The sequence below is a fragment of the Bos indicus x Bos taurus genome, chromosome 14 (genome assembly GCF_003369695.1).
Source record: "Bos indicus x Bos taurus breed Angus x Brahman F1 hybrid chromosome 14, Bos_hybrid_MaternalHap_v2.0, whole genome shotgun sequence".
Classification (NCBI taxonomy): Eukaryota; Metazoa; Chordata; class Mammalia; order Artiodactyla; family Bovidae; genus Bos; species Bos indicus x Bos taurus.
In genome coordinates, this window is record NC_040089.1 from 69679081 (window position 1) to 69704379 (window position 25299).

Here is a 25299-nt window from a genome sequence, read left to right on the forward strand (position 1 = left end):
AGTACCAGTGGCTGGAACTTCTCCCAGAGTAAAAATCCAAAATAAAGACAAAGCCTCCCTGTCTCCCCTGTCACCTCCAGTGCAGCCCTTTGCTCCCTTCACAGCAAAATTCCTGAAAAGGAATTGCTCAGTGATAAGTGCCCCCTTGCCCTGAAATCCATGTTGAAGCCATAAACCCTAGCACTTCAGAATGTGACTACTTTCCTAAAACGGCCTTTCCAGAGGTGATTAAGTTAAACGGAGGCAGTCTGAGTGGGCCTCCGTCCAATATGACTGGTGTCCTCACCAGAAGAGAATATTAGGACACACACAGAAGGAAGGCCAGCACCTGCAAGTCAGGGTGAGAGGTTCCAGGAAAAAAATCAACCCTGCCTGCCTACACCTTGATCTTGGACTTCCAAGTCTCAAGAACTGCGAGGAAATAAATGTCTAGTGTTTAAGCCACCCAGTGTGTGGCGCTTTGTCATGAGCCCTAGCAAATTAATACACTTAGACCTTCTGCCTCTGCTTCCTCCTCTCCTAGTCTCTCTCGGGATTTTCCCTTCTCTTGTTAACCTTTTCCAGTCAGCATTCCGTAGCCACCAACCAATCTGCCAGACCTGCTCACCCAACGTTACCGCTGGCTGCCATCTTGCTGGATCCAGACAACACATTGCCATCCTCATCAGACTAGGCTTCTCTGCAGTTTCTTTCTTTCCGAAGGCATTTTCAGCCCTCGGATTCCAGGTTATTTCACTCTTAAGTTTTCATTCACCCCATTGGCTGCTCCTTCTCAGTCTTCTGGGCTGAATATTCCTTCTTTCTGTCTTCTAAAAGTCAGAGCCCCTGACCAGGCCTCAGCCCTCTTCTTTGTCTATAATCTTTCCTTCAGTCATTCCATTCAGTTCTTTGGCTTGAAGTGTTAATAAAAAGCTGATAAGTCATACATTTGCAGTACAACCCCTACCTACCTGTTCCTTGAGCTCCAGGTTCAATATTCAATTGCCTAGAACATTTTCCCTGAACAGCCAAAGAGCATTTTGGACTCAAGATGTCTGAAACTCCAGACTTTAACTTCTCATCATATTTAGAATGAAATCCAGATTTCTTATTCCTGCTTGCAAGTTTCCTCGTTACCCTTCGGACAGCATCTTCTTCCAAAGCCCCTTCCCTCACCAAACTCCCAGCACTCTGCTGGCCCTCTATGCACACTGGGGTGGCCTTTACGCTTAGTGTTTCTTTTGCCTCTACTCCGAGTACTGCTCAGAGCCTCACAAGGCCTATTTGGTCCTTTGCATCACTCAGGGCTTGACTCAAAATTCACCTTCTCGAGAGGCTTTTTTCGACCTGTTGTCTCAGTATCACTCTCCTGAAGGTTGCAGGACTCAGAACACTTAGGTTACACTATAACATTTTAATAAGCTCCTACTATAGTGCTGAGCATTACATTAAATGCTTTATATTCATGATCTCATTTACTTTTCAGAACCACCTAATGAGACATTCTTATCATCCTTACTTTGCAGGTGAGGAAACCGAGGCTAAGAGAAGTGAAACCCAAGGTCATATAGTTTGCACTAAGGTCTGATTCCAGAACTGGCGCTCTTAACCGTGAAGCTCAGCTGCTTCTCACTTTAAACACTATTCCTGATTATGGACAATATGGCTTCCAGGAGTTTACTTTCCAGGATTAATTAGTTTCCACTGCACTTGTGTTTGAGCCGGTAAAGTAACTCTGCTGTATCAGTGTTTGCTAGGGAGGCACTTATTTTCCAAACTCTGGTTTTAAACAATCAGATAATACAAAATGCAGGTTTCATGGGGACAAATTCAAACATGGGTCCAGACCACGTCTGTGGTTCTTGCTTATAGACTTATTAAAGAAGATAAGGGTATTTTCCTCATCTTTGTTGTTTGGAGGTAGGCTCAAGTTCTCAGAAGCTATTAACACTTTTAAACTTAAGGTTTTTTTCTCTTAAAAACATCCTATTTCCACAATGTGATTAGAAATAAAACCTTTAAAATAAAATTCTTAGATAACGGTCAGTGTGCTGGTGAGAACAAACATTTGTCAAATATCTACATGTCCCAAGCACTTTTTTGCTTTCACTGTCTCTCTAAGTAGGTATTATTTCACATCTTTTACAATTAGGGAAACTGAGGCACCAGAAGATAAATAATCCACTATAGCACAGGAACTCTGCAATTTCCTGTCCCTTCCTTCTTTACCAGATAGTACATGCTGCAAAATGGTTTTGCCTTCCCAACATGATACTGAATTGACTCCCTTAAGCCATTGTTCTTAGGGCTCTGAAATTTAGTCCCAGGACATAATGATAATCACAAAAGCCACTTCTCAGGGACCTATATGCCCTTGTGGCCAAAACCCAAAGACTAACAGAGGAATTTCAAGATCTGGGCCAGTCCTCTTGAACTCGTGGACTTAGGGGTCTGCTCAGGTAACTGTCAGATACCAGGTCCTGCCAAATTCTCAGGGACACTGTTCGGTACGAGAGCAGCGCTATTCCATGAGCATGAGGACTCTTGTGCTTCTGACCTTTGCGTTGGCTCTCCTGGCTGCCTGGGCTGCCTCTTCATCTCGTGTCCTTCTGTCCTCAGAGAATTCCATCTGATCATCCTACCTCCCCACCAGTTCAGTTCAGTCTCTCAGTCGTGTCTGACTCTGCGACCCCATGGACTGCAGCACCCCAAGCCTCCCAGTCCATCACCAACTCCTGGAGTTTACTCAGACTCATGTACATTGAGTCAATGATGCCATCCAACCATCTCATCCTCTGTCGTTCCCTTCTCCTCCCACCTTCAATCTTTCCCAGCATCAGTGTCTTTTCCAATGAGTTAGTTCTTCGCATCAGGTGGCCAAAGGATTGGAGTTTCAGCTTCAGCATCAGTCCCTCCAATGAATATTCAGGACTGATTTCCTTTAGGATTGACTGGTTGGATCTCCTTGCAGTCCAAAGGACTCTGAAGAGTCTTCTCCAACACCACAGTTCAAAAGCATCAAGTCTTTGGTGCTCAGCTTTCTTTATGGTCCAACTTTTACAACCATACATGACTACTGGAAAAACCATAGCTTTGATTATACCAACCTTTGTTGGAAAGTAATGTCTCCGCTTTTTAATAAGCTGTCTAGATTGGTCATAACTTTTCTTCCAAGGAGTAAGCATGTTTTAATTTCATGGCTGCAGCCACCATCTGCCCCCAAAAATAAAGTCTGCCACTGTTTCCACTGTTTCCCCATCTATTTCCCATGAAGTGATTGGACCAGATGCCATGATCTTAGTTTTCTGAATGTTATTCTTTAAGCCAACTTTTTCACTCTCCTCTTTCACCTTCATCAAGAGGCTCTTTAGTTCTTCTTTGGTTTCTGCCAAAAGGGTGGTGTCATCTGCATATCTGAGGTTATTGATATTTCTCCTAGCAATATTGATTCCAGCTTGTGCTTTATCCAGCCCAGCATTTCACATGATGTACTCTGCATATAAGTGAAATAAGCAGGGTGACAATATACAGCCTTGACTTACTCCTTTCTCAAGTTGGAATCAGTCAACCAGACATTTGTTCCATGTCCAGTTCTAACTGTGGCTTCTTGACCTGCATACAGATTTCTCAGGAGACAGGTAAGGTGGTCTGCTAGTCCCATCTCTTGAAGAATTTTCCACAGTTTTTTGTGATCCACAGAGTCAAAGGCTTTGGCATAGTCAATAAAGCAAAAGAGGATGTTTTCCTGGAACTCTCTTGCTTTTTCAATGATCCATTGGATATTAGCAATTTGATCTCTGGTTCCTCTGCCTTTTCTAAAACCAACTTGAACATCTGGAAGTTCATGGTTCACGTACTGTTGAAGCCTGGCTTGGGAATTTTGAGCATTACTTTGCTAGTGTGTGAGATGAGTGCAATTGTGCAGTAGTCTGAGCATTCTTTGGCATTGCCTTTCTTTGGGATTGGAATGAAAACTGACCTTTTCCAGCCCTGCGGCCACTGCTGAGTTTTCCAAATTTGCTGGCATATTGAGTACAGCACTTTCACAGCATCATCTTTTAGGATTTGAAAAAGCTCCACTGGAATTCCATCACCTCTACTAGCTTTGTTCATAGCGATGCTTCCTAAGGCCCACCTGACTTCGCATTCCAGGATGTCTGGCTCTAGGTGAGTGATCACACCATCGTGATTATCTGGGTCATGAAGATCTTTTTTGTATAGTTCTTCTGTGTATTCTTGCCGCCTCTTCTTAATATCTTCTGCTTCTGTTAGGTCCATACCATTTCTGCCCTTTACTGTGCCCATCTTTGCATGAAAAGTTCCCTTGGTATCTCTAACCTTCTTGAAGAGATCTCTAGTCTTTCCCATTCTGATATTTTCCTCTATTTCTTTGCATTGATCACTGAGGAAGGCTTTCTTCTCTCTCCTTGCTCTTCTTTGGAACTCTGCATTCAAATGGATATATCTTTCCTTTTCTCCTTTGCCTTTTGCTTCTCTTCTTTTCATGGCTGTTTGTAAGGCCTTACAAACACCTCCCCACCAACCTCTGTCTAATCCTGTATCCAGCTTTGTCTTTCTTCACAGCACCCATTACATTCCACACTTATCTCCTCCACTAGAGGGTAGCTTCCTGAGGGCTGAGACTGTTTTGTTCACTGCGGTTATCTCCAGTGCTCAGCATAGAGTAGGTGCTCATTAAATAATTACTTAATGAATGAATGGATGCTGTAAACACAGCAGGCCTGAAGGAATGAGTGGGTGACGTTCAGTCTTTACAGGCTATTCTATTCATATCCTCCTTCTGTCTGAGCTTCAAAGGTAGAGACAGGACGACTCCTACCAGAGGAGTAAACAGGGAAAGAGGTCCCCAAAGAATAGAAATCAAAACCCTCCTGCCTCCAATTTCATGACCAAAGCCTTGAAAAACCTGAACACAAATTAACCTTGCAGAATGTAATGGATATTTAAGGTAGTTGATTCCAGCAAAAAGAATAACCCAGTAAACAAGTTTTCCTTAAATAGGCAGACTGCCAGGCAGCATGCAGCTTACATAAGGAGAAATCACACTGTCTACGTCACCCCCTTGGAGAAAGGCGGCAAGACACGTTCTGCTCAAGCTGTCCCCATAACCGAGTGATTCATGGTTACACATCCCACCTGGAGCTGCCTCTGGCACATGCAGGCTGTTGGGCAATGACCCAGAAGAAGCCGTGAGAGTTAAGAGGCAGCTTCCGCAGCAAGAGCAACAAAAGACCTTTGCTCACACTCCTCAGATAACAGCTGCCGTAGTACTGGGACAGGTCATGTCTGCCCCTCCAGGGTGGGGGTGGGTGTTGTCTTCAGCTTCATGGTGCGTGTGCTGTGGATAGAGGGCTACTCTAGATCATGGATCTCGGTCACATCCTAGGAGGGACGACTCTCTGCTCTGCTGTAAGGATACATTTTAACATAATTTTAAATAACTGGACACTTTTTGTGCATTCACCTAGAAACCAAAAAGTCTTTAAAGTCGGGACTTTACAGAAACTGGATAAAGCACACTAGGTTGGGGGACCATCGTCTGTCACTCACAATCCACCCCATGCCACCACGGCTCTTGGGGGCTCTGTTCCTCAAACACTGGCTGTCGAACAAGATGGTCTTCTCCCTCCTAGAGCCTCAGCCAGAACACAGACCCTTTTAAGGATTTTATTTCTAATCATCATTCATTTTAAAAAACGAATCTGCTGGAGTAACAGAGGTTCCAGACTCCTGAAAAGCTAGGACACAATGGCTCTAGTATCATTCCTGACTTCTTCCTGAGATAACTGGCAGTGCAGTTGCCTGACTTTTTTTTCTTTTCCAGAAAGTGGAGTTCACCAAACCTCTTGCTTCCTTCTGTTCCAGGCTTTCTGGAGAGCAAGACAGACCCTTTCTTTCTTTCTCTTATGACAACAGATTTCACCGTGATTGTTTTCCCAAAATGCACAAACAACAAACAAATCTTCTGTCTTTCCGAGATACTTGACATCAAGCTGGATGGATAGTAGAAGCCTAGCAGATGCTGTGTTGATGGACAGATTGAAAATTACCTGGGCAGATTTTACTTTGGGAGTCTTCTCAGTAAAGTCCGAATGACTTGTTGCTTTGTTGTTCGAGGTTGCCCTGAGGAGCCACCCTACAGGGTTCCCCATCTGCAGCTTGGTAGGAAACAACATTCTTTAGCAGCCTTGACGCAACTGGCAGGGTAATGGCCATAGCCTGCCTTTGTTAACAGGAGGCAGGGGCATTAGCTGTATTGTTTCTGAAGTTGGCAGAAATGTGGCCCTGCCCTGTGGTCCTTCAAAACAAAACTTGAGGTTGAATCTCTTTTGTTGGGTAGATAAGGCAGTGCATTGAGCTCCATGGAAAACAGACACGAGGGCTCTGACAGATGGGGAAAGGGTCACCCCCACAGCAGGGGGTCAGCTTGGAAGTGGGTACTATGGCAACCCACTGAGAATCATCCTGTGAATTAAAGGAAGGTTGGATTCACTGGGTCTGCCCAGGCAGGGAACCTGGCTGAGTCTTTGTCAGCCAACAGACAACAGGCTGGTTTGCAGCTGTGTGATTTGACAGTTTGGTTGTGTTCAGACAGCTCTGTGCTGTGGAGACGACATTACTCTGAGTCTCACTGCGAGTGTGTATGTAAACCAGTGGCTCACCAAGGAGGGAGGCAATGGGAGCCATCCGTTCAGGCAACAAGCAGTGGATCTGTGTGTGTGTGTGAATGGAGAGAACTTAAAAACAATAATAAAACTGATGAAAATTCTGTTTGCTTTTTATTATTTTCATGCTCTAACAGTTCCAAACAAGGTACAGTGATAAAATATTCCTCCCTCATTGGGGCAGACTTCTCCTATGTTTCCTTCTCCCACCCTTGGTATAACACTGGGATAAACAAGCACCAGGTGGGACAATTATAAATCAGCAAGAGAGTAAACAGAAAGCAAATGACTCCTGAGATAAGATTAAAAAAAAAAAAAAAAGAATTATCCCCCAAACTCTGCCTTGTGGAGTCTACAGAAGGTTGATCTGTATGCTAGGGGACTTTCTCTTGTTTAGCTTTGTCTTGGTTATCTATTGCTGCTTTTAAAACTACCCCAAATTTAGTGCCTTAGAACATCAATCATTTATTTGCTCATGATTCTATAGTTTCGGCAGGGCTCAGTGAGGATGGCTCATCTTCATTCCATGTGGTGTCTGCTGGCCTTGGACCTTCCTACAGCAGTTTTTCACTCACAAGTCTGGTACCTCAGCCGAGACAGGTTGAACAACTAGGGGCCAGTCAGTCATCTCTGTCTTTCCAGGTGGCCCCTCCACATAGCTTAGACTTCCTCACAGCATGGTGGGTTCTCCTTAAGTGGTGGCTGGTGTTCCCCAGAATGCAAAGCAGAAGCCATCAGGCTTGCTTAACGTCTGGTCTTGGAAGACCTCCAACACTATTTTTGCCACATTCTATAGGTCAAAGCAGTCACAGGGCCAGCCCCAATTCAAACAGAAGAAAAAATAGACTTCATGGTGGAGACACCGTTGTGACCATCTTTGGAATCAGCATCTACCTCAGGTCATTTTCTCTGTCGTAACAAGGTATTGTATGCTTCCACATTTTGCCTTTAATGATGATAAATCTTATCACACTGGAAAAAGGTAGGTCTCGCTATGACCTTTTAAGAAATCAGACTCTTAGAATTATCATCACGCCTGGGTTCTGAATGACAAGACAGTCTCTTGGTAAATTCCTAAGAAGAAACAAGATTTGGGGGCATGTAATATTAGCAATGATAATCAAGAGAAAATATGAGGATGAACTTGATTTGCCAAAATCCAAGTTAATGCCTTGCTCTATCTTCTGAGAAAAAAGTCAAGTGGCCCCTGAATTTTGGTTATTACTCCTGGGTGTCAGACCATCCCCCGTCTTTTACACCCTTTAAAACTAGTACTGATGGAAACAGACTGGCCACAGGATACCCCTGAGGGTCAGGAGGCCAGAGCCTTTCAGATCCTTAATGTATGACACACCTGCTCAGGGTCCCTATACAAATTTCACCCTGGATCAGAGAACTGCATCTCAGTCCAAACAAAATGCATGTGAGGGTGGAGATACGTCAAAATGACTACTTTGCCTTTGCCAGACAGTGTGAATCCGTCTATACCCGTACAGAGCTTTGGTTTGGAAAATATTTTCAAGCCCCCTGTTTTACATTCCTCTCACTATAAATAACTGGGTGAGCAGGTAGGCCTCTGGTAAACGCCCACGGTTTTGTGCTGTGTAAACAGCAGAACAGAGGCCATCGGCTCCCTGGGTCAGAGCAGAGCCTGGACGGGGCCCTGTCTTCTTCCTGCGGGTTCTCCTGGCTTCTGGAGCAGAGAGCCTAAAGGCTCCTGGCGTCTCTGCCTTCAACGTCTGGTCTCACGGCCTCTTCTGCCTCGCCGGCTTGCATCCCGAGCCAGTAGACCAGGTCAGTCAGCTCCCAGGGTCAGTGACCACAGCAAGGTGGGCGCCTGGCTCCTGGTCTTAAGCAGGTTGGGTGGGCGGCACGCCTGTACTCACGGGGACCAGCCCTTCCTTCCCACGCCGGCCAAGACGTGAAGTGGGCCTGCCTCACCGTCTTGGGCTTCCATCACTCGCGAGGTCCTTAGCTTTCCTCTCACATCAACTCTGTGTCCCTGTGTGCCCCCAGACGCTCGGCCAAAGGGACAGCTGGGGTCAGGGTTCTTCCTTTCGGGGTCCAGGTCTGCTTGGTCCTCACCCTCCGGGGCGGGTTTTCGCGTTGGTTGGCCCCCGGCCCAGCCCCCAGCACCCCCGCCTTCCGCGGGCCCCTCTCTCCCCCATGGGTGCCCGGGCGTTGTTGCCCGGGCTTGTTTCTAGCTCCGGAGCGTCGCCCGGCCCGGCGCCAGGTCACGTGCGTTAGTGACAGCCTCTCGCAGGGTGGCCCCGGGGCCCGCGCGCCGCTGATTGGTGAGGCTGAGCCTGGCCCCGCCCCAGGGCGGGGCGTGCGGGCGGGCGGGCCCGACGGGCGGGCGCAGCGGCGGATCAGCTGTTCCGAGGCTGCACAACAACAAAAGGAGCGGGACGCGCCGGCAGCGGCCAGCGGCGCGGCCTCAGGAGGGCTGGAGCGGCCCCGCGCCCCGCCGTCCGGGAGCCGCAGCTACCTCAGCCGCCCGCGAGCGGGTCCCCGCCGGCTGCCTTCGCCGCCCGTCCGGCCGCGGGTCGGGCCCACGTAAGTGCGGGCGGGGCCGGCGTCCAGGGCCGTTCGCTCCGGGTCGCCCCTCTGGCCGCGGTCGGTGCGCCGCCCACCTCGGTCTCCACTCGCACCCGCGGGCCGGCTGCCCACCGCCTCGGCGGCCCCGGGGGTGCGCGCGGGCGCGGGGCGGCGGTTGGGTGTTTGGTTTCTGCCTCCCCCCACCCCGAGCGCGGCCTGTTTTCCCGGGGCCGCCGCGGGACCGACCTTCTTTTCTCTCTCCTCCTCACTCCGCCTCCTGCCCTCCGCCGTTGGGCTGGGGCTGCCCGCCCGGGACTGGGCGTCGGGGTCCCCGGGCCCCGGAGGGGCGAGCGCGGCGGCCGCCGCCGCTCCGGGGCGCAGCTTCCAGGGCTCGCGGCTGCTCGGCCAGCCCTCCCCGCGCGCGGCGGCTCCGCTACCCCGCGACCGGCGCTCCCCCGCCCGTCGGTGGCAGGTTCCTTGACTCTTGCTTTGATCTTACCTATCAATGGTGGAGGTTGCACCTGTGGTAGGCATTTTATCTCCCATCGTAGTTAAAATCCTCATCATTTTGATCACGCACGCTCATTGGGTGCTTAGCGTGGGCCACAGACTCGGTGAGGATTTTACGTGCATTAACTCGATTCCCACAATAATCCTGTGAAGTTAGGCTGTATTACAGATAGGAAACCTGAGGGCCCAGAGATATGGACTTAACTTAAGACCACACAGCCAGGTAGAAGGAAATGGTGTTTTAAGTTGAAGATGAGTTTTCTGTAGGGATAGGGATTCCGCGTGTGTGTGTGTGTGTGTTAAATTGTATTTCCTAATTACATCTAATCATTGTCTCCTGGTTAATTCCAATTTCAAGGAGATTAAGGAGGAGGGCCTCTCCCCCTTTCTGTCATTGAGACAAGAACCCTTTCTGAGGACAAAGTAGTTTTGAGAAAGGGTGGAAAGTGTCCCCTGGGGTTGTTGAACAGAGGTAATAATGAGGAGCCCCAAGATCTGGAAATCACTTGCTTGGTAACTGAAATATCTTTTTCACTGCAGATGCAAAAAGCACTAGGAAGCTTTTGCTTTTAACTGGCAGCATAATTTTCGAAGGTTCCAGCCTGGAACCAGGACCTTGCTAATTTCTATGACTAAGGTCTGGTTTGTTTTTGTATCTTTATCTTTTGTTCTTTTCTGTGAATGCTTCATCGATTGCTCATAGTTCTCTTGGGAATGGTCCCACTTTCAAACTTCAGGGTTAACAGGCTGTGAATTACCATTTATTGCTGTCTTTGTTCACTGTCATTCAAGGCTTCAGAGCCAACCTGGTGGATCCTGGGGAGAAGAACCTCCTTGTAGCTGGTTGAGTAGGCTGGATAGAGTGGAACAAGCGAAGACAACTTTCTTGGCTTGGTTTTTCTACAGTTTAAAATTGATGTAAAATTACTTGAATCAGCACGTTTATTCTTCTGAACTAGTGAGAGAGGGTGGGATAAAGAGATCATTTTGAGCTGCTTTTTGATGATGATGTGTTAGTTTGGCCACCTGATATTTCGAAACTATCAAGAAGCCACAACTGTACACATAGTTAGGAGTTAAATCATCAAAGTTGTGGTGTTTTTTTTTTTTTTTTTTAAATTTAAAATGTTTTTGGAGCCGCCTACTGGCAGCCAAAACCAACTGAAAAGTGCAGTTCTCCAAAATTCATAGAGCCAGAGTTGAGGCTGGAAGGAGCCTGAGACATTCCGCACTGGGGGTGGGGGGCAAAGGCGCAAGGTCCGGGAACCAGAGAGACTTCGTTCCAACGTGGGCCCCACCCCTGAACAGCTCCGTCACTTTTGAGCAAGTTACTTAATTTCTGAGCCTCAGTTTTCTTATTAATCAAATGGGACAAATAAGTGCCTCAAATCTGTCACATACAATAAACATTGAGTAAATCACAGCTCTGATGACTATAGGAACATTTTGCCAATAAAGACACTCAGACCCAAAGATGCTAAGTGACTTGCTCACAGTCATACACCTGGTTTGAAGTGCATTTGGGGTTTATATTTACTGGGTGCCTGCTGTGTGCCTGCTTCTAAGTGATACACACTTATTCCTCATGTTGGCCGTATCTCCCCATTTTAGGGATGAGAAAACCGAGGCACTGAGAAGTTACTGTATATCCTAAATACACACAAGTTCTGAGGAGCAAAGTCAAGATTTCAAACCGAGCAGGCTAACTCCAGAGCCGCATGGCCTCAAGGTTGGTTGCCTGTCTCAAAAATGAGAAAATAAATCATACCGACAAACTCTTCCCAGCCCAGTAACTCCTTTTCTAAGTTCTCAAACTAGAATGCTTTACCCCTTGAGTATTAAACTCAGCCACCTTTCTCTGCTCACAGAGCATTTCTACTCATGTCATATGAAAAATATTGATAATAAAATGTTAAGTAACAAAGCAGGATACAAAATTGTGCGTGCATTGGCCTACAATTTTGATAAAAAAGAAACTGTCAGTAGAAGAAAATGCACAATGTACTAACAATGATTGCAGTAAAGTACGGAATAACAGTTTCCTTATTTATTTTCTAAACTTTCTGTAATGTGGTTTAGTTCATTTTATAATGAAGGGAGGGAATGGAGGTATTTAGAGCCAAGTGGAAGAGGCTGCAGCTGCCTCTGTGAAGTGCTGGGGTGCAGACACTTCGTTTCTTTTCTCCAGCAGGTGAGACAGCCAGGCTGGCAGGTGCAGGGACAACAGCAGCGCCTCCCGCCTTGCCGTCATCCCTCTGCCTCTTGGCTAAATTCCAGAGCTGTATTTGTAAATTTGTCCTCTTAGGACACTTGTTTTCTCTGGAATTTTCACCTTAGTTTTATCTTTGTCCTAGAGTTGTGAATATCAAAAAGTCTGTTACCTGCTGAGGAGTACAGTCTGAAGTTCTGCTTTGCCTTTAGCTGCACAGGATCAGCCCCAAGGAGAGCCTCCATCCTTGGGCCGAAGCCAAGATGAAGAGCAGCAGTGACCTTGTAGGGACAGCCTGGTCAGTGGGAAGATAGGCCATCAAGACATTAGAGCAGCAGTGTCCAATTTGCAGTGTGGGCTCTGTATGGAGGTTTGGATTTTTAAGTAGCCACCTTAAAGAAGGAAAAAGAAACAGGTGAAACTAATTTTGTTAATATATCTTATTTAACCTACTATATCCCAAATTAAATAAGATTTAAAATTTTCCCAGGGAATTCCCTGACAGTCCAGTGGTTAAGACTCTGAGCTTCCACTGCAGAGAGCGTGGGTTTGATCCCTTAGATCCCACATGCTGTGTGATGCAGCCAAATAATTTTTTGTTTAGTTTTTCAGTCTAATTGCATTTCAAATAATCGTTCACCTGATGTTCCCAGAGGCCACCTCCCTGAACAGTGTCAGTGTACTGGGGTCTCTCCAGCAGCTCCTTGTCCTCTGCGACAGCTACAGAAAGCGGGGCCGAAGGAACTTGGCAAAGTCAGACCAGCCTCACTTTAGGAAACCCAAAGAGGCTTGACTCGTGTGGTCCTGGGGGACGCTCCTCCAGAGACGCCCTTCCCGTGGCAGAGCCGCGTGTGCTCCAAGCCTAGGCTGGCTTCCACGTTACGGAAGAGGGGGCAGTTTGGAACCTGCAGCTGCCCAAGCACAGTGGCCCTGGCATGACTGCTGCCTTGCAGCTGCCACTTCACTGGCCTGGGCCTCAGTGACTGACCACATGTGGCACCACAGTTGGGGGATAGGGGCATATTCATGAAGAGCTAGGGTTCCCGTGGGGTGTTCCCTCCCCACCTAGCAGCTCTCGCTGGTGCAGGGCCTGAGTCCACCCGGGCACTCTGGAGAATTCATCCAACTAGGTCAGCAGACCCAGAACTGTACTTGGGGCCAATAATTTAAGAGAGATGGGGGAAAGATTAAAAGTATCCTTTCTCCCGCCTAGCTCATATGCTCAAAACTTTTACATGCACAGCAGCCCTGGGATAGCTCATCTTTTGGGGTAATCAAGTCTAGCCAACTACACAGTCCACTGCTCTTGTAAATTCTCTTACATGCAACATAAAGCTCACTTTGCATTCTCATCCTCGAGCTCCAGACTACGTGATTGGCCATACTGCTTTCCAGAAGGGTTTTAGGAAGACTGGTTATGCAAGTGACACTTCCTGTTTACCCGTTTTTCATAATTAATGGCTGAGGATGACAGATTGTGACCACAGAACTATTCAAATGTCATTTATTTAAACACATATTTGTAGTACTATACGAGTAGTAACCTGCCGAACAGTTGTAGCAGTCCAGTGCACACACAAGGAATTGAACCAGGAGTCTCATCACCAACAGATGTGAACCACATCATTTATAGCTAAGGATGATTGTTTTGAAAATGAAATATCCAGAGTGTGAAGTTAGGGATTCAGGGCTGATGCTCTCTGGGTGATCTCCTCCACTCTTACGGTTCTTATGGTTCCTGTCACCCCCTTTGTGTTGGTAACTCCCAGATCTGTGCCCTCAGCAGACACCATGCTCTTGGACTGCAGAGCCCTAGATTCAGCTCCTGCAGACATCCCAGGACTCACCAGCTTCCCCAGTTCCTTGTGTCCAGAGCACATGGCCTACACCTCTGCTGTGTTCCTCTTCCACTGAACCTACCAATCCTCCCCGCCACTCCCCCCCCCCCGCCCCGCCCCATCCCGCCGTTGGCCAGGCCAAAAACCTAGGGCATCCTTGACTTTTTCCCTCCCCGTCACTTCTGGCGCACGATGCCCTGCAGGATCCAGTCCCCACATACCCCCTAAGCCTGCTGTCAAGACTGTCCACCTAGATCTTGAGTCATATGGAAGCCACATTCTCACTCATCTGCACGTTTCCACAGCATTGTTTCTACTTCGTCCATTCTTGAGCTTCTCAACCATTCACAATGAAGGTCATGATTGCATGTGTCCTTCTGTGACCCCTGTACTTCTCCTCACGTGATACTCATCACACTGGGTTGGTGGGCTTGCTGTGGGAGGGCCTTGTCTGCTGCTGTCTCTCCTGCCCTGAGCACTAGGCCTGATGCATAATAGGTGCTCAGCAAATACTTGCAGAATAGTTGACACTGACTGAGAACTCTGTCCCAAGTGCCTTGCTAAGTAGGTTGCCTGCACTATCTCATTGGACAAGAGTAGGATCAGGGAAGCCATCTAGGAGGTGGTGATTGGCAAAGTCAGACCAGTTGGCTTCAAGTAGAGTGAGAGTGGTGGAGAGAAGTAGGTGGATTCCAGCCATGTGTGCGGCTAGAGTCCACAGGATGTGCTGCCAGTTTGGGTGAGGGGTGCGGGGGTGTGGATGAAAGGGAGTTTAGGATGAGGGCTAAGCGTTTGGCCTGAGTAACTGCTGCCTCTCCTTCCTGAGAAGGGGGGCGACGGGCAGCGAGCCTGAGTATGTTTGTGGGGAAAATGAAAGATCTTGCAATTTGTTAGGTTTGGTCTGCCCATCAGGTAACCAGGCAGAAATGCGTATATAAATCTGGACCTCTGGAATAAGACCAGGCGAGGCTGGAGTTCCTCATTAGAACTCACCCGAACTCCATGGGGTAGAACCCTTGGAGTAGTGTGACTTCCTCACGCTGGTAGGAGACAAGCCACCTTTGAACCCAGCCACAGTGGTGCTTTTCGGTTCTGGTTGCTGGGCCACCTGAGTTCTCTGCAGTGTGACTTTTTCCATGCCAGCTGTAGGAATGGTTTTGAAGGTCAAAGTGTGCTGTAGTTAGAGATTTTAATGGAATTAGGTGTGCTTACAATCATACACAAGAATAGAGCAGGAGAGAAAGGGGGCCAGGGAAAGGGGAGGGCTTGGCGTGGTAGTGGACACGCACCCAGGAGGAGTGCTGGGATCAGTTGGCAGCTTCTGACCAGCTGACCATGAAAACCTAGCTTTCACTCTACTTATAGAAAAGTGGTGTTTCAGTTGAAATATGTTACCCAGGGATATACTTTTATATCCCTTATTATAAAAGCACAGAAGTGAAAAAAGAACTAACCCCTTCCATTGCGCATTTTGAGAGATTTACAGGTTGCGTTTGAGTACTCTATTAATATTTGTAAAAAAAGAGATTCTGCATTCTTGTGTTTGAAAGAAGGGAAGAGCCAAGCTGCAGGCTAAGGCCTGTGCTTTTCTGTAGGTGTGAGGAGATGTACATGTTACATAAACACGTGCTGATTTGAAATAACCTTTTTTTCTGTTTTATTTTAGGGATGATGGCTCTTCCTGCTTCTCACCTAAGTTGAATAAGCACCTTGTGCACTTTAATCCCCTGTCAGCGGCATCAGGCTGACCGAAGACAGGTTTTGGAAATCTCAGCTACAAAGACATCCAGCCAAAGTCTCAATCTTGCCTTAACAATGTTCCAGAGATTGAATAAAATGTTTGTGGGTGAAGTCAATACTTCTTCAAACCAAGAACCAGAATTTAGTGAGAAAGAAGATGATGAGTGGATTCTTGTTGACTTCATAGGTAAGGATATTCTTAGCCGTTAATCATCACAGCAAAAGTGGAAACTCTTTTATTGAGTTTTTGCATAAGTAAACCAATAACTCTGAAGGTTTTTAAGCCTTAAAAGTTAATAAACAAGAATTTGTCTAAAAAAATTGCAGGAAGCATTCTGTGCCAGATGATCAGGTCAGTGACACTGAGGTCAGCCTCTCCAGTATGGCAGCTCTTACACCCTGATCCAGCCAGAGGCACTTTTATAGGAAACCCCCATCCTCTACCAGCAGTAACCCATTTGGTGCATTATGTGTTTACTCAGCAAAATAGAGACCAACCTTAAAAACTGTTCTGCCAAACCAACATAATCCATCACATACAATGATACACACCGCCCCCTAACACACACACACATGCACACACGCGCACACTAGGTGCTCAGAAATTATTTTATGATCATTGTGAGTGAATATGAATGGTTTTGTGTCTGATCTAAATAAAGGGAGGACTGTGAGCATCAGCTAACAGCATCATCTCTTCTTTTTCTGTGCTCTGATGTGATCTCAATGTGTTACTCATACCCCGCGGGACTTCAACAACGTGTGTGGACTGCCATCTAGACACTTGCACGGGTTTCTCAGCAGCAGAGGATGAAGAGGAAGAAGACATCAGTGAAGAGTCACCTCCCGAGCGCCCTTCAGTCTTTTCCTGTCTCCCTGCATCTCTCGAGTGCTTGGCTGACACGAGTGACTCCTGCTTCCTCCAGTTTGAGTCCTGTCCAATGGAGGAGAGCTGGTTTATCACCCCTCCCCCATGTTTTACTGCAGGTGGATTAACCACTATCAAGGTGGAGACCAGTCCTATGGAAAACCTTCTCATTGAACACCCCAGCATGTCCGTCTATGCTGTGCATGAGCCCTGCCCCAGCCTCAGCGAGGCCCACTGTGGGACTGAGGAATTTCATAACCCAGGCAGTCCCAGGTACGTTCCTGTCTCCACAGACATTTGTGAAAGTATGTGCCTAGTGTATAAGGCGGGTGATGGTATGAAAAGATGAACTCATTTGAGATTTTCAAAAAAATTAGTTCTAGCATGGCCCCAGTTATGTAATGGAGAGCTGTCTCATTTGTGATATTCTGCTACTGAATGGAAAGAAAAGACTGGCATTTCTGCTAAGTATCTTAGAATATAACTCTGGCACTTTATAGGCTGGATTATTTGGGGTATCAAATTTGACAGGAATGGTATATCTTAAAATCTCACGATCTTCGAAGTAGTCCTAACTAAGTCACATCAGATGGTGCTTAGCCTTGAAAACCCGAGGAATCTGAAGCATGAGGTAAATAAAACGGCAGATTTAGCAAAGCATTTTTCTCAGAGAGTTCTTTTCTGCCTTGCAGAGGGAAGCTTTCATATCCAAATACTGTTTTGTGGTTATATGGGTGTCCCAAGTGGTCTGAAAGGCTCTGCTTGGATGGCAGATGGGTTGAGCTTCTGAAACAGTTCAGGGAGGGTGTCTAGTCAGTAATCCGTTCCAGAACAAACTCACAAGTCTGTGGCCTTTATCCAGGGACTATATTCAAGATTGTTCCCACCCACTAAAACAAAGCCCGTGGCTGCGTTTAGTGGCTCAAAGTCCAGCTGGTCTGTGATGCACGTTGGTGGGAGGTCCCTTCTGGTATTAAGGTATTTGTAGGATACTGGCACTGACTTAATTCCCTTTATACCTGTCAAGGGGACAGGTGACCTGGATTTTGGAGCCGCCCACAGTGTTCCTATGGTTCTGTGAGGTCACCCAGAGGGCCGCTTTTTCAGTGTCCAGGCTCTGACTTTACTAACCAGGCCACTGTATGCGTATGTCCTTCCATTTCCTGTTTGCCAAATATAAACAAAGCCCAGGCAGCTCGTTAATCTGATAACTTTACCAGAGTTTGCTGCACTTTCAACTCTCAATATTGTAGATGTTCTTGAATGAAGATAAACATACACTTGTACCAGACTGAAAAACATTTGCTTATATAGTTACCCACGCTTTGTATTAAGTTGGATCTTTGAGGGGAAATGTTACTTTGGCACTTTATTCCATATTATAAATTTATCAAGAGGTTAATGTTTCAGGCATTCCAACAGAAATTTAAAATACAATTTTTTGAGATGGTTTAATTAATTTCTTTAATTGTTTAACAGTTGATTCAAGTTAATTTCTTCAGTTCTTAGAAATTCTTCTAACTTTATTTTGATCTCATCTCTGAGGAGTTCCACTAGAGAATTTAGTGTGATTAATAGCCACTTTAAATTACTAGCATTTGTATATTTACGTTTTCAATATTTAAAGTATGTGTATTTACATATGTATATTTAGCAGCTTCATAGACAACAGAAGCAGTCCATATGCTCTGCAGAAAATTAGAAAGGGCAAAAAGTTTTAAATTTTAAATGACGTTTTTCTCACTGCTGAGAGATGAATACCGTCAAGACTCCAGGGCATATCCTTCCAGGTGGTACTTTCTGGATGTGCCCATGCATGGATCTATAACACCATTTTAAACCCAAATGGGATCAAGCTATAGGTACTGTTTATAATCTGCTTCCTTCGGCAGTGTGCGCTACCTTTTTTTTTCTCCCCAGTAAAATTTTACTTTGTGAACTATACAGACCACACTGAGATTTGCCCAGGAAAGCCCAGAACACTTCATCTAGTTTGTCCAAACCAGGATCCAGTTCAGGACCTTGCACTGAACCTGGTTAAGTGTTTGTAGTTTTGATGCAGTGAGAATGTTCATTTTTTATATCTTGTTTGTCACTGTATATTGTTATATGTTTTGATATAACACTTAGGTAGCTAATTATAAATAAAGGATCAAATGGACATACCTAAATTTATATGAATTTTTTCTGAACATAAGAAAGTACTGTAAATTATTACAGTTTTATAATAACTAAAAAATTTTAACATCTTTATATTTGGATTTTAAATTTTTATAAGAAAGGCCCAGTAAATCAAGATAGAAATCAGATGTCACCAAAATTAGGAAGATGGCTATGTAGTAAATATCTGTATTTTCTGAGCAAGAAATATATTGTATGCTTTTTGAAAGTTAAGATTATTCCCATCCTGTATATCCTTGAAGAGATTACCATAAAGCACATAAAAGTAAGGTGCTTAACAATTAAAGAAGGCTTCAGAGTATGTACTTCATTGCATTTTAGCCTTTATAAAATATTGTATGTGAAGGTTTATATGCTATCATAATCTTAAGTAATACATGTTCCTTTAATGACCCATAGTAACCCAGTTTTAATAAAGAAAAGTTGACCACATCCTAATAGTAAAATTAAATAGCATTTTCAACTTTACTAGTGATTTAATAGTTCACCATTTAACATTTGTAGGGCCAGGAAAAGCTGCTTATAAGACTCATTGGCACAGAGTAAGTATATTTCATTTGAGACTGTGTGATATGTGTTATCAGTCTGAGCAGGAAGGCAAAGGACTCAAGGCATCCAGCTTTTAAAAACCACTGTCTTTGTTTTATTTTAACTGCTTTCTGTTAGTTTCTTAATGTGACCAGCTTTAACTCTACTATTTAATAAAAATAATATATTAAAAATGTAACTGTGTTTTCCTCTAGCAGTTGTAGGCAGAATATATAACTGCCTTCCTGTGTAAAATAACCCTTAAAAATCTTAAAGTTCTTCATTACGTGTTAATGTAGTTTAGAACTATCTGATTAGCTTTTAATATAGAAAACAGTAATTACATGGTTTGTAGCCATATATTAAGATTATGTGTTCTCCAAGGGTCTTTATAATATTGCTCTGCAAATGCCATTCCAAAGTGTACCTGTTGTGATATAAATTTAAAACTTAAGAGTTATGTTTTGTAATAAGCAGATATCTTACCAAGACAAATTTATTTTTAGATGAGTAGAATTTCCTTATGCATATTTCTATTAAATTCAGACTTAAAGCTTGTTTTCCTAGAACATTTTGCTTATAGACAGTCTGTGAAGCTGCTGTTGGCACAGTGCCTCATAACCAAACCTTGGAGTGGGACTTTTGTTACATTCTTGGTTGAGTCAGTTAATATTTGTGACCTTAACCTTAACCTCTCTGAGCCTGAGTTTTCTGATCAGTAAAATTTAGGAATTAAAATAGTTTTCTTTTAAGGTTATAGTGAGAATCAAACTACATGTATAAATGTGTTTGGTGTGTAACTGAAATTCACTCAAAGTGTAAAGCATTTTTTTAAAACCTACAGTTCACTTAATTTACCACCTCTGGGTGGATTCTATCACATATTTCAATTGAAAGTTGGCTGCTTCTTTCGACCATTATCAGTCAGTGTGGTCACAAAATAAAAACTTGTCTGACAGCCATGAGATACTGAGCTCTCATTCAACCATAAACAAATGAGTGTGGCAAACTGAATTTGTTTCATCGATAACATACTATGTTATGTAATACATGCCCAATTTTTTCTGTTTCAGAGTGGAAGCCGAGAATGAAATGGGGCAGCACATTCATTGCTATGTTGCAGCTCTCGCTGCTCATACAGCTTTTCTGGAACAACCCAAGAGCTTTCGCCCTTCCCAGTGGATTAAAGAACACAGTGAAAGACAGTCTCTGAACAGAAATAGCCTTCGTCGCCAAAATCTTACCAGAGATTGCCACTCTCGGCAAGTCAAGCACAGCGGCTGGGCTGTCCATCAGCCCTGCCCACGTCAGTACAATTACTAAGAATCTGAAGTGTGTTCGGTTGGTTTCTCATAGTTTGTGCATATGTGTGGGCATGTGCATGTATGGACGGTGAAGATGCTGTCTCTTTACAGCCAACAGATGACCAATCACATAGTTTTATTGGTGTGTTTAGACACTATCTTGAAAACCCGAGTTATATGCTGGGTATCACGTAATGCCTTGCTCTTAACATTTGCTTTTTTTGTAAAAATTTTTTCAGAATATTTTTGGAAACATATCAATACAGTTAGTGTTTGGGAAGGTCTTTAAAGCTATTAAGATGTACATGAATTAGCAATTTAAAGATGTTTCTTCCCAAGTACGAGAATAGGCATCTTTCTATTTCATTTTATTTGGTATTAACCAGTCTTTTGAGTAAGCAGAAATTTATTCTCAGGGTCAGCCATACACTTTATTGACCAGTACTTGATAATCTTTTCTGTATATAATGAATACATTTTTACACACTAACATGAGCATTAACAGGTGATGTGGTTGCCATAGATAAAATGGAATTATGGCTGAACTTTCTTTTGGAAGAAAACTTGATATATTTCTGTGTGTATGGGGTTTTTAATTCCCAGATTAGCCATGCAGTTCATTTTGGAATTCAGGTACATTAAGTGTTAGTGAACAGTGCATTCAATAATTCCGATGTGACCGTGTAACGTGGTACAGATATTACAGCGTCGTGGGACAACAGTGCCCGTCTCATGTGCAGAGGGATTCAATTCGACCTGTGAAATTGTATTTGGGGAAATGTGTATCTGTAAGTAATCCATTGGTCCACTGTTTGGATTCTTTCCTGCCAGCTCTGCCTACTTGCCACCTCACATCAGCTGTAAATTCAGAAGTACGTGTCCTGTACTCTAGTGGCTTCCTATTCATATCTGCCCAGGGGAAAAGAGAGGCTTTGTATTTCTGATACAGTGATGGATCTTCTGCTATGGAGTCTGTTCCGCCAGCTGGCAAGCAGCGGTGAAGGGGATTCCTGGTGACGTCTATTCGTAGCATCTAAATGAAGAGTGACAGGTTGAGTTTTTCCTTGAGTTTATATATATATTTTTAATTTGGGCTTCAGGCAAATTCCTTAACCACTTTGGCCTTTGGTACCTCCACCCAGGAGGGAGTAGTAACACGTACCTCCCTCCCAGTCGTGAGGACCGGGTACTGATTTGAAGTGGGGCTGTCCTGAACTGATCCTCGTATGAAATTCCAAGGGCCTCTCTGCCGAGTCTAGTGAAGGGGCAGGGCCAGGGTAGCTCTTCGGCCACAACTCCTCTTCAGAGTGTTGGTGCTCATGAGGCCAGGGTGCAGGGTTCGAGTCACACCGAGGCCAGTTAGCTCAACGAACGCAGAGAAGACCTATTTCTTTAGCTCTAGCCAGTCACTTTATTTTTTCGCAGTTGTGATGGGTTTTGCTGAGCCATCTGCACTCTCACCAGTTTCCTCTGAAATTAAGTTAAACACATTTACAATCCAAAGCACATTCTACTGACAGAGCAATAATACTATCACCTTCATAATCAAATAGCTTATTTTTCCATTCTCCTCTGCAAACCTAATTGAGTACATGACTAGACAGTGTTGTCAAGGAAAAAGCAGCATATAGTGTGAAGTACTGTTTTATTCAGTAACCCTGTAGCAGTTGGGTGCAGGGAACCATGGGAGACTTTGCAGTGAAGAGCTGCCTCTTTTCTGACCAGATTGGGATGTGTGGAGTCGGAAGAGGTCACATAGCTTAGTTAGACGGGGGTGGTAGGTTGTTCCTCCACTACTGGCTGTGCTGAAGGGCCAGGAATGTCTCTCCAGAACAAGGGTCTAGATCCCCCTTCTCACCTTAGTCCCCTTCCATTTCGACTACCCCTTTATTTATTTGTTTTCCTCATTAGGGGCCAAGTCTGTTAAGTTTTGTCAGACTGAGCTAGAAGTTGTTTTGTTACTATTTGTGTTTACCAGCCTTGGGAGATAGCGTGTTCATGAAGGTGTGTGTGTTTTATACCATGACTGTTAAAGGGCCGCATGTTGCTAACTTGAGCATAGGTGTAAGCCTCTGAATACATGGGGTCTCTTTTTTTCACATACTAAATGTAAGCTGTTAGTACCTCATGAGCTTCAGAAGTTCAGCCATGAGAATTTGTTTGGCAGCATGAACAGATTTGTATATAAAACTGCAATGGTCTTTACTATTTTTTCAGATTTCCTGATACCTTAAATACATTTACATCTCTATCAGTTACTGACTTTTCGTTTGCCTTATTCGAGCCAGGTTTTTTATGCTTTGTACCTGGAAAACAATTGACTTCGTCTTTTCAGTGTTTTTTCAGGGTAAGGCCTACCACGTATCTGTGATACCATACGGTGGTTTCTGCATCAGTGTCCAAGGCTTCTGTCTAAACTGGCCCATGTAAGAACTGAAGAAAGTGGTCACCTAATGCAGTTCTTGGCCATCACGTGTGTGAGGGATCGACTGTGTGCAAGTTCACAAGACCAATAATAACAGAGAGTGCTATTGACCTGTTAAGTATTCTTTGAAACAGGGCTGAAATGCAGCTTATTATAAGTTAATTATTATTTTTGCTGTTGTAAATATAAATGGTTTACAGTGTGCTTTAGGGCATATTTCTTAAAAATTCCAGCAGTGAGAAATAAAACCCCTTTGAATTTAGCACTCTGGTTCTAAACTGAAAAGTCTGGAATATGTGGTGCACACAGCAGCTTCATGAATGAGTTTCTTAGTTTTTATAATGCACCATGTTTCTCAAAGTTTGTGTTTTTCATTTTTAAAACATTTTATGATGTATATCTTATGTTTATTACTTTTCTTCCTCAAATAATTTGATTATGTACTGCACCATAAGTTGAAAATTAACCACCCATTATTTATCTTCTGTGGGAATTTATATGGTTGGGTTGGGGGGAGGGGAGGGAATTTTTTGCAGAAGGTGCAGAGTGATTGGATTTACTACTTATGGTTCCAGGGAGCCTTTTTACATTGCTGTCCTGTGCATTCCCCAGTTCTGATGCAAACTGTTCTGTTTACATACCTTCTCTGTTGTGTCAGCACTCTGATTCTAGTGAGGTGACAGTTAAGACTTCAGAGGGCCGTTCAGCATTGCCTAATGTTTTTGCTTCTCAAATCTGTGTAGTACACTGGTTTGTAATCTTTGTGTCTTCATTGAACCTGAGTGTCTTTGCTATTTCTCTCTTCCTCAAAGAAATATATTGTCTTATATACTCTTTTAAGAAAAAAGAGTAAAGAAGGGTATCTTTCTTTTTCTCATCTTCTTTGAGTTGGAAACAAAACAAAAAAAGGACTCTAGAAGATAGACATTTAAATTTAAATAGCTTAGTGGAAAAAGTTTAAGAGTTTCCAATTATTAATCTTTGTTTTTAGAATCAGTTAAGAGACTGCTCCTTGTACTGGAGATACTAGCATATGTTCGTAATGTTACCTTAAAATTATCTTTATTCTATAAGTCCCATACATACTGGTTAAATTCTTTAAAGAGTTGGGCCACTATCATGGATGGTTTCACTGCCATCGGCCCTGTTGATGTATTATAAATGGCATTATCTACTTATTTTAATGCTTAAAGTTTTATATAAAACGCTTTATTTAGAAAACTTACATAATATAGTGGTGTCTGCCTTGCCATGTACCAATTTCACTTGAAATTTGACACCAATTGCAGTGGTCTGGGGTGGAGGAGGCAGTCCTGGAAAGCACACAGATAAGGATATCTTTTTCTGTCTGCAACAGTATCCTTTATGTGGGAGAAGTTACTATTCCAAGAAAGGCAGCTTAAGTGGATAATGTTTTGTGTGTCACTGACAGTTTTTCTTAAAATATTTTTTTTAATTGTGTAATTGCTAAATGCCCAATTTTTCTCTGTATTTGCCTGAAGTTTTAGTATTTGTTTTCTAGGTTGACTTCTAAAAACCAAACCAGTGCTTGGGGAGGTTAGATGTGTCTGTTTCCAAGCTTGGTGTGTATGAGTGGTTTTGCTTGTGTTTTCCTCCAGAGGTTTGGAAATCTTAATCAGTAATGTGTGTATTATAATATTTTAAGTGGCTTTGGTGTTTTTTTTTCTCCATCAAGTAAAATTGTGAACACATTTGCTTTTCAAGGGCAGGGCATCTGTTCTAGAGACTGAAGAGTATTGTAGGTTGTACTCTGCCTTCTTGATGTGTTTCTGGACAGTTTTTTTTTTTTTCCAACAACTTGAAAACTTAAAAGGGACATTTGGTTAGGTTATATACTGTACATCAATCTATGCATAAATGGCAGCTTGTTTTCTTGAGCCACTGTCTAAATTTTTTTTCTGTTTTTATAGAAAATTTTTGTACTGATTGGTTCATAGATGGTCAGTTTTATACACAGACTAAACAATACAGCACTTTGCCAAAAAATAATTGTAGCGTTGCTTAAACATTGCGCACCAACACCAGCTCTTTGGAATTGGGTTCAGTGGTGTATTTTGCACTACCTGGAGTTACGGTTTTTAATCTGTCAATAAATAAAATGTCCTTTACCTTCACATTTGTCAGATTCTTTTATCTTTATGGTCATTAGTCTTAAAAACTAGGTACAACTTACTTAATCAATTCGGTCACTCAGTCATGTCTGACTCTTTGCAACCCCATGAATCGCAGCACACCAGGCCTCCCTGTCCATCACCAACTCCCGGAGTCCACCTAAAGCCATGTCCATTGAGTCAGTGATGCCATCCAACCATCTCATCCTCTGTCGTCCCCTTCTCCTCCTGCCTTCAGTCTTTCTCAGCATCAGGGTCTTTTCCAATGAGTCAGCTCTTCGAATCAAGTGGCCAAAGTATTGGAGTTTCAGCTTCAACATCAGTCCTTCCAGTGAACACCCAGGACTGATCTCCTTTAGGA

The 25299-nt window shown here is 44.1% G+C and overlaps 1 protein-coding gene and 1 long non-coding RNA gene across 4 annotated transcripts; one reads left to right on the plus strand and one right to left on the minus strand.

The window, feature by feature from the left end:
- Positions 1-6757: 6757 nt before the first annotated feature.
- On the minus strand, positions 6758-9003 carry LOC113904411. The gene is made up of 2 exons (XR_003514507.1): positions 8607-9003; positions 6758-7739 (listed from the first exon to the last, which is right to left on the minus strand). It is a non-coding gene; the product is annotated as an uncharacterized LOC113904411 (long non-coding RNA).
- TP53INP1 (tumor protein p53 inducible nuclear protein 1) lies at positions 8279-24941 on the plus strand. Of its 3 annotated transcripts, XM_027561511.1 has the most exons (5): positions 9059-9221; positions 15427-15687; positions 16281-16641; positions 19054-19091; positions 20151-20236. In XM_027561511.1, exons 2-4 carry the CDS (start codon positions 15576-15578, stop codon positions 19073-19075), a joined length of 495 nt encoding a protein of 164 aa, XP_027417312.1. In that variant the 5' UTR covers positions 9059-9221; positions 15427-15575; the 3' UTR covers positions 19076-19091; positions 20151-20236. The 3 variants fall into 3 exon arrangements, with proteins under 3 accessions (XP_027417311.1, XP_027417312.1, XP_027417310.1); XM_027561510.1 differs by lacking the exons at positions 9059-9221; positions 19054-19091 and adding an exon at positions 8279-8459 and having other exon boundaries at positions 20151-24941; XM_027561509.1 differs by lacking the exon at positions 19054-19091 and having other exon boundaries at positions 20151-24941.
- The last annotated feature ends 358 nt before the right edge of the window (positions 24942-25299 follow it).

Coding starts and splice junctions, on each gene's coding strand:
- TP53INP1 (XM_027561510.1), top strand. CDS start 15,576: ATGTTCCAGAGATTGAATAAAATGTTTGTGGGTGAAGTCAATACTTCT. Junction 15,688..16,280: donor GATTCTTGTTGACTTCATAG/GTAAGGATATTC, acceptor ACTGCCATCTAG/ACACTTGCACGGGTTTCTCA. Junction 16,642..20,150: donor CATAACCCAGGCAGTCCCAG/GTACGTTCCTGT, acceptor TTTCTGTTTCAG/AGTGGAAGCCGAGAATGAAA.